This window comes from Xenopus tropicalis, chromosome 4 (genome assembly GCF_000004195.4).
Source record: "Xenopus tropicalis strain Nigerian chromosome 4, UCB_Xtro_10.0, whole genome shotgun sequence".
Classification (NCBI taxonomy): Eukaryota; Metazoa; Chordata; class Amphibia; order Anura; family Pipidae; genus Xenopus; species Xenopus tropicalis.
This window is the reverse complement of record NC_030680.2, coordinates 69463612-69477343: the sequence shown is the minus strand read 5'-3', so window position 1 is coordinate 69477343 and position 13732 is coordinate 69463612. Positions and strand designations below refer to the sequence as shown.

General features: G+C 38.6%; 1 protein-coding gene across 1 annotated transcript in view; it reads right to left on the bottom strand.

Annotated features, from left to right (window-relative positions):
• The window catches only part of LOC100493382 (neural-cadherin), a 76385-nt gene extending 67783 nt beyond the window's left edge, over window positions 1-8602 (bottom strand). The window contains exon 1 of the mRNA XM_002934383.5: window positions 8536-8602. Coding sequence (XP_002934429.3) covers window positions 8536-8602 — 67 coding nt within the window. The remainder of the gene's footprint in view (window positions 1-8535) is intronic.
• Window positions 8603-13732: the final 5130 nt, after the last annotated feature.

The following is a 13732-nucleotide window of genomic DNA, read 5'->3' as shown; positions in this document are numbered from 1 at the left end:
CTCCCAGTTACTCAGGACTGTTAAAAATGCAGAGAAAAGATTTTCTCCTGTAAACATCTGAGGGGATGGCTTGAATTAATAACACCACTGCACATATGTTCTCCCTTTTATTGCTTCCAGTAGATTAACAGATTCATCCTCGCCCTCTCTGTCTATTTTAGAGCCCCTGCACAAATTACTCGGGTGAAATGGAAAACAGAATGCTATAAACAGCTTTGCATGAGCACCATGAAAAATAGCTAAATCTGCTTGCTCTTAATAAGCAACCGGGCTATAATAAAATATGAGGAATCCTCTATATATTTTCCTTCAAACATAACAAATACAGGCAAGGAATCTATTATCCAGAAAGCCATTACCTAAAAGGTTTACATTTTGGCAATACCATTTTTTATGGTGTCCTATTTAAACAACCAACTTTTATTTTTGACTGATTTTCTTTTTTATTGTTATGAGTACCATAGGTTTTGTTTTAATGGTTTAGGTAGCCTTAAGTGACTATTAATATATAATATGTATAAAAACAACAATGAATTTTTAAAAGCACTTGGAAAAATCAGTTACTGCCATCACAGGGGCAGACAGAACTTCTGTCACATGCATTTCCCATCAAAGCAGGGGGCCCAGATTGTAGAGAAAGGGGCAGGAATGGAGTGGGGTTCTTTAGACTGCAGGAGAGCTTTGGGTGGATGGATAGACTGGGGGTGTGTTCAGGTGGGTATATTGTATGAGACACTGCTATTCAGTACAACAACCTCTGAAATATAAGTAAAAATGTTTTCTTTGCTCTGCTGTGGAAAAGTATCTTTTTTTCTTGTTGTTACCGCTCCTGAAACAAAAATATCTATTACAATGCACTCTGGTGCCAACTATCAATGTATTTTGTTGGAATATAACCCAATTTTGTTTAGCAAATAGTTCAATTGCTCAAGAGAGGTTCATGACTACTATGAGTAGTTTTAGCAAGTTTTGAGCTTTCTAAACACAACAGTTTACAGTCTACAGAGCCATCATGCCAAAGCTGGAGATTTGAAGGTCCTTTTCTTCTGTATGGTCCATGATGTGCTGTGTGTTTACTGCCAACACACGAAACATGATCAAAGCGTTAAAAATAAAGTTTTACTATAAGTCAGCCTGCTGAATCCTTCAATTCACATTTTTCTATGTTTACAAATCACTTTCTGCCAGGAACATCAGTCAAATGCTTGTTCTATGGGGTGTTAAAGCTCAGTGGCAGCTCTAAACTATAATGTGCACCCGAACAGTTAGTACATTATGCATATTGGGTTTCAGAGCGAATGGCTAACTATGGTTATTGTTAAAAAAAGTACAGAACATTTATATATCGGCCCCAAAAAAATGCAATCATCAAGGCCATATTGCATGCTATTTATTTTGGGCACAGTGCTCTATGCCCCTACTTAAATATTTATACCACACCTGAAAAGTTACCAAGCACAAGTTTTCAGATGTAGGAAGCTTTGTATATTCTATGGGAGGTTGAAAAGACTTGTATTATATCACTGCAATGCTGAAGCTTTCTATATTCCTGTTTCAGTGAAGGAAGTAAGCACAGTAAAAATATTTACACAATGCAATCAGCATGGAAGCATAAGAAGGAGCCAAAAACAGCTTGAAACTCTGCAGTTCATATGGGCCTGGGTAGTGTTGACAATAAAGGCAATTAAAACTGCAATGTAAGAAAACTGTTGGAATAATGTAAGACAAATAGGGTGACAGAACAGACAGAATGATTGAGTAAATTGCAAAATTTACCTGGTTTGGTAACCTAAACTAAACAATCAGGAGTTTGTCTTATAACATTAGAAATATGAGAGACCTATAATATAAAAATACAAAAACTGGCTGAAGTTCTTGGCATTTCTTGGTTAATCATTATATCTTTATATGGGTTTTAATTTGCAGCAACACATAGCCCATCAATGGGGATGCAAATACCAAATGTCCAATGTTACCAAAACCTGTTCACCAATTTTTTCTCGCCTTCCATCTATATGCTTCATGTGTCTTATGCCAAGATAGCTAATGGCTCATTTACATCCCCAAGTGCAGTGAGTAAAGTACAATTTTAAGTGCAATTCCCGCATTGCAGCATTTTTCCCAGAACTCTTGGTGTAACTGCACTGTGCCTACTGCAGTAGCATCCAATTCATCCAAATGAATGCAATAAATTGAGCAAGAGGCTATCTGCACCCGATTCTTTAGGTGCAAGTGTTTAGCACCTATTGATGCTGGGTGTAAAGGCAACTCTTTAGGTATCGCCTGGTTAGGTTTTGGCAGTAGCGCCAGGGTTGCCCTATGTCAATAGGTGCAGCAGCACTCAATTTGAAATGGAAGGCAGGAAGTCCTAATAAAATGGTTTTACAAGCAACTGATGTCTGTGGGAATAGTAACTGCTTTTGCAGACATAAATGATTCTTCTTGGTTTTCAACAATGGTCGAATCAACACAAATGCTTTGAATTCTGTTTTTAACAAACTTTTTATGGAGTGACATCTGTTTGCTTGCTGGCTCATCCCAAGCCCTTGGATTGATTGTATCTTAAACCACTTTTATGATAAGTCTGAGAATATACAATATTTACAGTATTTAAGTGGAATTAGATCTTAATCATTACTTTAGGAGGCAAGGCAGAACTGAAAGGATACCAAATCTACATACAGTTGTGGCTGAAAGTTTGCTAATCCTTTTAAATTTTAATATTTCTGCATAAATTACCTAAAACATAATCTGTGTCTCACACAAGTCCTAAACAAACAAAATATAATACTTGTCCACTGATTTATGAGACCCTTCCTTTAAATAAAAGGTCACTAATCTGGGTCTTCACTATCCACATCTGGTCTTAACAACACATGTTTGTGGGTTTGTGTCATATCTTGAGCAAACAGTTATTAATGTTCACCAGGCTAGAAAACGTTACAAAACTATTCCTAGAGAGTTTGGGCAGCAGTCAACTGTAAGGTAGATTGTCTACAAATAGAGACAATTAAGTGCCACTGTTACTCTCCCCCAAAGTGATCAATTAACAAAGATCACACTATTCTAACAGCAACGGGTGTAATACTCAGAGAGTTCTCAAAGAACCCCAGGCTTACGTGTAAGGGAAAAATGTCCTCTCTTACATTGGCAAATGTTATGTTCACAAGTCCATCACCAGGAGACCACTGAACAACATGGTGTGCTTGGCAAGGTTGCAAGGAGAAAGCCACTACTATTTAGAAAGAACACTGCTGCATGTCTACAGTTTGCTAAAGACCACATGATATTCAGAAGGCTATTGGAAGAATGTTCTGTGGATGGATGAAACCAAAACAGGACAGGATTCTGGCAAGAATGAAAATCTTTATGCTTGGAAGAGCCAAACATTGCATTCTAGCATAAAAACCTTATCCCATGGGGTGGGGTTATCATGGCTTGGGGCTGCTTTGCAGAAAAATGGGTATCCATTCATGAATTGAAGCTCAGAGAAAGTGGGTCATGTAGGAAAACAGCAATCCTATACATGTAAGTCAGTGTTACTGTTTTGGAATGGTAGTCCTGACCCTGTAGTGAAAGTAACTAAAGCGGGCAGTTTTTGCAAAGAAGCCCACCACCTGAGTAGAAGCTGTTCTGTAAGGCAAAATAGGTTAAACTTACTCTAGGCTGATGTGCAGGACTGATCAACAATTACCAGGAAACATTTCATTGCAGTTACTGCTGCCCAAGGGGGCCACATGTTCACATACTCTTGCCATACAAAATAAATGAACCATTGTCATGTTATTTTATTTTCCAGTTTTAGAACTTGCGTGAAGAACAGATGGTATTTTATGTACAGAAATGTTGAAAATTAAAAACCACTGTATATGCCTTAACACAGTTTAGCAAATGGTAGCAAATCCTGGTATAATACAAAACAGCAAAAAGGAATCCTGTGTTAAAGGCTAGCAGGTAGTGTATCTAATTCAACCTAATACTTTTTTCCTCTAAATGACTGAACCATAAAAAATATATATCAAATAAAGTCTTTAAATGGAAAGGAAGGGATAATTATCCCACTGATGACGCCATGTTTGCTGACATCTCTGGAGAACCAAGCAGGGAATGGAAATTATGTGGGTCAAGATGGTGGCAGGAAACACTGTTGCACAGCTCTGCATGTCACTCCATACTGCTGAGGCACAGTACATCCTGGCGGTTGCCATGGGGGCAAGGGTAATTGTGTTAAATTAAAATAAACAATGGAGAGCTTTAACTCCCTTGGACATTTTTTTTTGGCCTTTTGAAATCCAACCATAACAATAATTTTAAACACTATGCAAATTGTTTGCCGTCATCAGACAGGCAAGGAATAACTATACACAAGGCCATAAATTATACTGCAAAGTGAAGCCTTTCCCTTCAGAATCTGACATGCAAATAAATCCTCTATTATATCAAAACCCCCACTCAACAGCAGGTTCCATTTGCTGGTATAATATATAAATTAAAAACACATTTGCATTTTACTGCATTAAAATTAGAGCTAAAAGCCAAATTGGCATATAACTCAGAAATCACATGCTAACTCAGCTATTTATTAAAATAAATTGCCAGGATTTATGCAAGGTACTTTAAACTGACAACAGTGCTGCAAACAATGGAAAAACTGCAAAGCCTGTGTTTTCAGATAAGGTTTCATTGATTTATTCCTGGCTTCTTTTTTATTTTGATTTTACTCCAAGGGCCTAGGAGATAAAAACACTGTTACTCAACAAGGGGGTACCATAATGTTGTTGGACTGCAGAGAATACCCCAATTTATTATCAAGGGTTTTGTTATTTTAGGAGCTACCTTCTAGCAAAATATCAGATGGATTATTAAAGGAACCTTTAATCTTCCATTGCAGTGCTAGTATAACAAAAATTTTGTTGAGCTATAATGCCTAGAATTCCCCAGGGTATTTACAGTGGTTGCTGTACCCCAGCAACTACAGAGATCCATTCTTAAAGAAAGACTGACCACGAGGATGCTCCAATGGAAATCCTACCTGCTGTATGTAAACTTCTTGATCTCATACATTTTGGGCATTAAACATTTTTTTCCAGCTTCAAATGTTTTTTGATTACAGGACAGCTCTAGTAGGGATGATTCCCACTTGACAATTCTCATTTACATGTAATTGTATTTGGGAGGCCTACAGGGGCACAAATTAATTTGTTTAGGGAAGGCCTACTTACAAATAAGTTACCCTATACAAGGGAAGACACATTTGTACCACCCATTTTGCTTGCAATATACATGCACTGCCCATTATAGGCTCCTACTATGTATGTGATATTGTTGAATAAGCAGAGAAAAGATGGCAGTGCACTGCCAGACCCACAGTACAGCACAGCAGATTTACAAATACCAGGGTTATGGACAGCCAAAATAAAGTTGGCTACTTAGGTCAGGGAATTCTGTATAAAACTAATGAGTTGTAAAACTTTGGTTTTCCTTGTTCTTTAAGAATAGATAGCAACAGAAAACATTCAATACCAACAGCAACACTAAGGTTTATCAAGTAAGTGATAACCTTTGGGAAATAACCATAATCTCCTTGAGCGATCTGAAACCTTGGTTATATTGTATGACCAGACTGCTAATTCCTGACAGAAACGAAATAAGCCTTTTTCTTGCAAACACAGTCACAAGGTCTGGTTTTTATATAGTAAATCCCTGTTTGGAACAAAAATGCAAATTAAGGGCACAGAAAAATATTGGTTTTGGATAATAGTGGTATTCTAATACATTTTCTTTCTAGAGATAAGAGTAACGTTGGGGCCCTTCTTAGCATTACTCCTGCATCAAGAAATCAAGGCATTTTGCAAGTCATAAGCAGTGCAAAGCTGATTCCTGTGGCGTTTAATAGACCGATAAAGTATCTGGACAGTTTAGGCCTCATAAAGAAGATAATCTTTTAGCAGGGAATAATGGTGATACATTGCAGAGCTTGTGCTGCAGTTAATCCGCACAAAACAATATTGCTGTCCTAAGCCAGATAAACCAAACTGAATTCAATCATTCTATCGGTGATAATTAAGAGCTGGGGTTTTTAAATCAGCAATATCTATTAGACACTGGAGAAATTCGTTTTCTAAACAAACCCATAAAAAACAAGTATATAAACTCTTATACAGAATATATCTGGGCAGCATCATAAACCTAGGGCTGTTTTTAGTTTGCTGTGTTTCTTATCTGGTAAGTGTACTGTACCCAGAAGTACTTTCTAGAAAGCAAAGGTTATAAACAATATTACAGTTAAAGGGGAACTTTTTTCTGCCACCAAACAACCAATGAGCACTATAGCCACCCTTCTACTGTATAAATATAGGGGATTTGAACGCTATTGCTCAACAATCAATTAGATTTAAACGGTCACCTACAAGCTAGAAAACAAAAGCAATGATCTGACTGGTTGCTATGGGCAACACCACTGGCGATGTTTGTCTCCATTGTTTATAGCTACACGCCATTGTCTATTTGATTAGAGTGCAATGCAGTAATGGAACTATCACTGGTGGGGTCCCGGTACAGGCCATGCAGCTTGGCCCCCGTCCCGTCTTCAGGCGCGAATCTCGGACCGGATACTGACAAAACAGTGCCCAGTAATCTTTCTATACTTGATTAGAGCAAGATGGTTGAGGCTTTTTTAATGGAGCATCACCCTGCATCTCTATTAAGGTTTTGGCAGGATGCAAAGAGTGCAAAGGAAGAGATTGAGGGTTTATGTCTCCTTTAAGGTGTAGTTTTATGAAACAATAATTGAACAGTAATCACCTATGTTAGATATGTTACAAAATAGCAGATGTAGAACTGAAAGTGATTATTCTGAATGAAGTGTTCTTTTACATGTGTAGTTAAAGTTGAGCTACTTACTTTTGAATGCTGTAGGGTGCAATAGGAGGTTTGGTTAAAGGTGTGTGTTCTATTTAAATACATTTTCTCAATAACACTTATTATAATTAAGGGTTCAACATCAGAATTGTATGTGAATCTAAACCCCTGTAACAATGTACCAGCATCCCCTAGCTCTCAGAAGTAGATTGCCTATCTATAATTACAGATACAAGAATGTTTGCCATTTATGTCCTGATTAACAGCATGCCATCAGTCAGATGTTATTTACACAAAAAGACATACTGCTGTTTAACTAAGGCAATGTCAGAGAGGGCTTGCAGGAAATCGTGCAACCTTTTTATTGCCCTCAATAAGAATCATCTAGAGATCCCTGGTCCTCAACCAGTGGCTCACGAGCAATATGTTGCTCACCAACCCCTTGGATGTTGCTTCCCAGTGGTCTCAAATGTGTTTCTTTTTGAATTCCTGACTTGGAGGCAACTTTTGGTTGCATAAAACCCAGGTGTCGTGCCAAAGAGAGTCTGTTGAAAACTGCCTGTCCCCATAGGGGCTATCAAATAACAAATCACAGCCCATATTTGGCACCCCAAGAACTTTTTTGTATGCTTGTGTTGCCCCCCAACTCTTTTTACATTTGAATGTGGCTCATGGGTAAAAAAAGGTTGGGGGACCCCCACTATAGATAGAATCACTCGGGGAACATAGGAAGGGAATCTTAAATCCACTTTCTCTAAATCATGCTGTGCAGTCGCTAGCTGAAAGTCCTAGAAAACAGAACATGATATAACCTACATTAAGCTTAACTTTACTATAAGGTAGTCTTCTGACACCAGATATATTTATATAAGGGAAAATATAGTCAGGGTTGATTCTGCCCTCATTGCCCCCTTCAGGTGGTGTGCCCGATGCTTCCCCTCTCACATACCCCTATTTACCTTTTTAGAGTTGGAGCAGATTGAGTAGGGGTTGCATTAGTAGTGCAGAGAGCACAATTATGGTATCTGCACTAGAAGAGCCAAAATTCCATTTCTTAAAAAACTGTTTTTTTTCTTTTTTAAGTAACCAGGAGTTGTGTCTCTGCCTCATAGGAGGAGCACCCTGAATATAGAGTTGGCAGTATATAGTATATAATTAGGTACAGTAGTTTCTAGAAATTATGGAAGATTAGTTTACTAATGTCCCCTAACCAAATTGGTCAAACAACATAGACACGATACAAAATTAGAAAAGGGGCTGCCTGTGCTGGGTTAAAAGATGGTGTCAGCTTAGGTCCTCCTTTAAATTAACTATAGATATGACAAATATACACCCACAATGTGCTCAAAAGCACAGACAGGACATTGTGCACAATTGTTCACAGTATAATTCTTAAACAAATAACCTCATCTTCATGCTGTGGCATTATTATCACTATTCTAGAAGTACCACCACTAGAATAAATCCTGGTAATATCAAAAATGACAAATGCTAATCCACTGCAAGCTAGAAAATAGATTCCTCCCTGTGCTTTTCCGAACTACAACTACTACAATACCTTCCTGCATTTTGAAATTTGAAATCCTACCTCTCCTTCTCTTTAAAAAAAAAAAAAAGAAAACTATTAGAGGGCAAGTTGTTGTTAATAACCCGCCACTTATTCTAGTTGCTTACCTGCTACCCCCCCGCTCACACTCCACTTATTCAAAAAATGTACCAGCTCAGTGTCCTGCACCGCCATCTTTTTTTGGTCTTCTGGGTGCATCCCATTAGCTGGTGGTGAATGTGTTAAAGAAGTCAGTCTAGAGCGACCATTAAGCAACTAGTTTACTGGGGGTACCTAACAGCCTTCCTTCTGCTTTAACAGTTCTACCCTTGTAATAGTAGTAGAGTGTTGTACTGTGTAAGCCATAATTCAGAAAAAGAATAAAAGAAAAAGAGTATCACTAATGAATTTAAAACTTTTCCTACTCCTAAAGCACCAGCTTGTAGCTGTGGCCAATGAGAGAGTTTTTCTTACCCATCCTATCCAGCACTTTGATGAGACACTGGTGACTTCCAGCTGATTCTCTGTCCAAGGTCCTGAACAAGGTAATCTCCCCACTTTCTCTATTAACTGCAATAGGAGAATCCGCAGAAGGTGATATCAACTCAAACAATGGGGCATCAAAAGTTTTAGGATCCAGGGTTGTTACAACAGTGCCCACAATAGCATCCTCAGGTAAAGAGACGGCGTAATAAGAATCTGGCAACACAGGTGACCTCTTATGTCTTGGGACACCTAGGTAAGAATCTCCTCTTTCAAGTAAAGAAAACTTCTTGACCCTGGGGCAAATTTCCACCTCCAGAGGTGAACTAACCAAAGGTGGCTGCCCACGATCTTTGGCAAAGATTGTTAGATTGATTGGTTTCTTGACGTTTAAAATAGATTCTACCAAAATCACCTGTCCAGTTTTAGGGATGACAAAGAAGTAGGTGTTCATTGGATCTGTGAAATATACAATGTCAGCATTGCTCCCCTGATCTGCATCTTCTGCGCTCACTCTGTACACTACAGATTTCAGTCCTGTAGTTTCATCCAGGCTGATTCTGGAAACAGTAACATTCGGCGGAGTAAACTGAGGAGCATTGTCATTAACATCCAAAACGTGCACTGTCACAAAAGCCAACTCTGCAGCTATGTTTTCCTGTGAAAGGCAAAGTTTGCAGCATAGTCCCAGTCTGAACATATATATGGATTTCAACTCCCTATCCAATATCTGAGTAGTTTTTAGAGAAAGCTGAGCATACCTGTGGTGGAAATAAATCTCAAAATGAGATTTGCCTTCCCCTAGCAGTTGTAAGTGCCACTTGCGTCCTGGAACTTTGGAGCACCAAGGTTCTTGATTAATTCGGTTCAGGTGGATATTTATACCGTTTACTTTCGTTCCTATGGGCCAGTTCTCCAGTATAGATCCTGAGAATACAGGTCTTCTTAGCTTAGCTCCTTCTCCACGGGCAGTAAAAAACACAACAGCTGACAGCAGTGTAGATTTCAAAATGCTAATCAGAAAACTGCTTCTGTGAATATAGTGCATCTTCCCAGCAAAAAAAAAATGTAGTCATCTGAAAATGTTCTGTAGTAAGAATCTCACAGTCCGTTCCACTGTACGTCTCTGCTCTCCTCCTGTAACAATTTCTCTGGGTACTGCAAGCAGCGTAAGGCAGGCAAGCTGGAGAATTAGGGAACTTCATGGAGTTAGCTTCCCCTCCTGTGGGTGGAGATTAATACCAACTGTCTGTGCTGATCAGTGTTCCAAGTGCATGAGAAAGTGCTATGGTTCAGTTTAGCTGCAGAGATTATAATCATTTAATTAAATGAAAGGCAACAGCTTCTGAATTGCCATGAAGGCAATTTATTTTTCCCATATCCCTTTATAATGGTACAGTATACTCAGCTTATACTTTAACACATAAGCATTATTGCTGTAAAAGATTCCTAGGTCTTGTGAAATTGTGTATACATATACAGCAAGAAAAATAATAAATGTGAGGGGGGAGCACTGAAGAAAAAATTGGAAGCTGGGAGAGACAGGAGTTAATAGGAGAAAATACTGATGGGGCTTAAAGTGGATGCATTGGAAGGGGGGGGGGGTTCAGTGTATGGAAGTAAGAGATTCAAGGACGTTATGGGAGGCAGGATTATAAATTGAGCATGCTGAAAAAGGAAGGGAGCAATTGAGTGATACAGGGATACTGTGTGCAGGGGTTTTAATGGGATGGGTGCAGGGATATGCAGAAACAGTTAATGGAGGTGCTGGTTTTTAATTTTCAAGTCAACATATACCTGGCATTATGTGGTTTTCAAACACCTTAATAGGAAAGCAGTTGCAGGCAAATAGGGGTATGGTAGTGGTCAAAATACCCTGTCTGTCCTTAGCTTTAGGAAGGCTATTATTAAAAGCACAGGGATGTGATTAAGGGGGAGTAATTTGATTCCTGTGGTGAATAATCCAAATTACCAGAAAGCATATTTATGCTGAAGCAAAATTTTTATTGCTTATATTTTCTAATAATTTCACATAACCTTAAAATTAAACTAATACTTTCAAGGAGACAGAAAGATAGCATCAATGGATGATGGCAAGGTGCAAGGTACCCCCCAGTGCTTCTAGTTAATTTTATTACCTATCCTCCACCACTGCTCCTTTTCTTTTTCCAAAAAATCCACCAGCCCAGGGTACCTTTCCTGTGAGTGCCTACCCCACTAATCTTGTCTAATCTTGGCACACCCCAGTAATTCTTCTACCTTTTCTTCTCTTTTACTTTGCAGGCTTAAACACTGAATAAATGCACTTAGTTAAATACAGACCAAGTACAGACAGTCAATATAACATTAATTACATCATATTAGAAGTTCATTTCAAGGTAAGTATTGCCAGGTGTTAAATGAATACTGCTCTGTGTAGTAAATATAAGCTTGTACGCAGTGATCCGGTTAGATGTGCCAATTCAAACAGAGCCTCAGAGCTAGCTCTTGTGAGCAGACGCTTGTTGCAGTCTGCTGCAATCTCCTGGTGTGTCAGAGCACGCTGCATGACACACACTCTAAAATGAAAAGGATTGAAGGGACTCTCCTATGTACAGTAACTATATTGCATAATGGCTGCTACTGAGAAGATTCAAGAGCTTAGGGACACTGATTTCTTGGAAAGATGTTAAAGCTGGTTATATATAAATGATATTGGTCAGAAAAAGAAAATAGACATTTTAGTGCCAATACTGTCGGAATAAATCCCTTGTCTCCAGGAAACTTTTTGGCTGGTTGCACACTGCTGTGCTCACAGGCATCACAGGGGCAATGGTAGCAACGTAAGCACCCTTTCCCATAGTCAGCTTGATCAGCTTGATCCAGAAATGGAATCTGCACTCTAGATTTCAGGAGGGTGCTTTTCCCCAGTGTTTATTAAAGTGAAGGGGGGCACAACTATCAACTTGGACATGGACATACTGGCTGTAAAAATGATACAGACAAAAACAAGAGGTCCTCTGCACCCATTATCAATATATAGGACATTAAGGGGGCCATTTACTAACGTTCTGATTTTGTAGCGCTAAAAGTCGCCAAAATTTTTTTAAAATTTTTACAATGACAGATGTCCCTTTCCTTCCCTTCACATGAGGATCCTTCTTTTCTTCAAAATTTTTAGAGGTTTTTAGAATTTTGATGATAATTTTTTGTGTGACAATTTGAAAAAGTTGAGGTTTCGATGCGACAAGTAGAAAAATTCAGATTTTGTGGAGACTAGGTAGGAAATGCCCTCCCCTTCAAACAAAACAGGGATTGTTTGTCCATATATTGCAATATATTCAAGTTGGCCAAATAAGTCATTCCCGTTCTGGCCAGTCCTACACTCACTTTTAGCTGATATTTTAGGAATTCTACTGCTTCAATATAGATTTAACTAAGAGTCTTACCTGCAACTTACTTGCTTTCAAGGTTAAAAGTCTTTTAAAAGTCATCACCTGACTGTAGCTGGATATCTGATTAATGAATTGGATGAAAGTGAGTGTAGGACTGGCCAGACCAGGGATGACTTAAATGAGGTTAGACAGGTTAGCTATATTGCAATATATGATTAAACAATCCCTGTTTTGTTTAAAAGGGAGAGAATGTTTTAGCTTTATGCACAGAGGGCCCGATTCACTAAAGTGCGATAAAAATTATCGCACGCTTTTTTGCGGTAAAAAAGATGCGAAAATTAGCGAGCGATTCATCATAGTATTATCGCGTGCGATAAGTCGCCATTTTCGCATGCGGTATTTCTCGCGCTAGTTTTACCGCATGCGTTAATTTCCGAGCTGAAAAGAATACGATCGCATGATTCACTATAACTTTTGCACGCTAAATATCGCATTCGGCTATACGAAAATTAACTTCTACTACAGGCAGGCGAAAAATTATAGAAAAGTACAGTAAATTAGTTTTTGCCAATAAAATATGGACTTACAGTGTTATTTATTCAAGTCTGTGTCTTTTTACTCAATTTTACTAAAAATTAACACCTACTACAGGCAGGCGAAAAATTATAGAAAAGTACAGTAAATTAGTTTTTGCCAATAAAATATGGACTTACAGTGTTATTTATTCAAGTCTGTGTCTTTTTACTCAATTTTACTAAAAATTAACACCTACTACAGGCAGGCGAAAAATTATAGAAAAGTACAGTAAATGAGTTTTTTGCAATAAAATATGGACTTACAGTGTTATTTATTCAAGTCTGTGTCTTTTTACTCAATTTCACTAAAGTCTTGGCATGTATGGAATTTCGCTACTAATATACAGTACAATAGTGGTAAAAATTTAGTCGCCAAAATATACAGTACAATAGTGGTAAATATTTAGTCGCCAAAATATACAGTACAATAGCGGTAAGTATTTAGTCGCGATATTATACAGTACTATAGCAGTAAATATTTAATCGCGATGTTATACAGCGCGTTTTGTCGCGACAAATACACTACACGTTATATTTTGGCGACTATTCGCCATTTGTAATCTCGTGATAGGCGCAACTTGCGGCCATTTTGTTTCAGAGCCTGCAGTTATTCACAGAGCTAACATGCCTGGGGTATCGGAGCTACGACTGGTGGAGAGGCGCTACATCTGCCGCTATCTCCTGCGCTCATCCTATGATAGGCAGCCGCTGGGGATGGTAGGGGTCCACGAGAGAAAGAGGGCAATCCTCCGCAGGCTGATGCGGAGGTTACAACACCGATATGCCCTCCAAATGGACCTCAGGACTCTCCAGCGGATATGGTCGGATATGAAGCGCAGGAGTCCCGAATTAATAGATGAAATAGCGGAAGGTAATTATTGAACTTTTAAAAA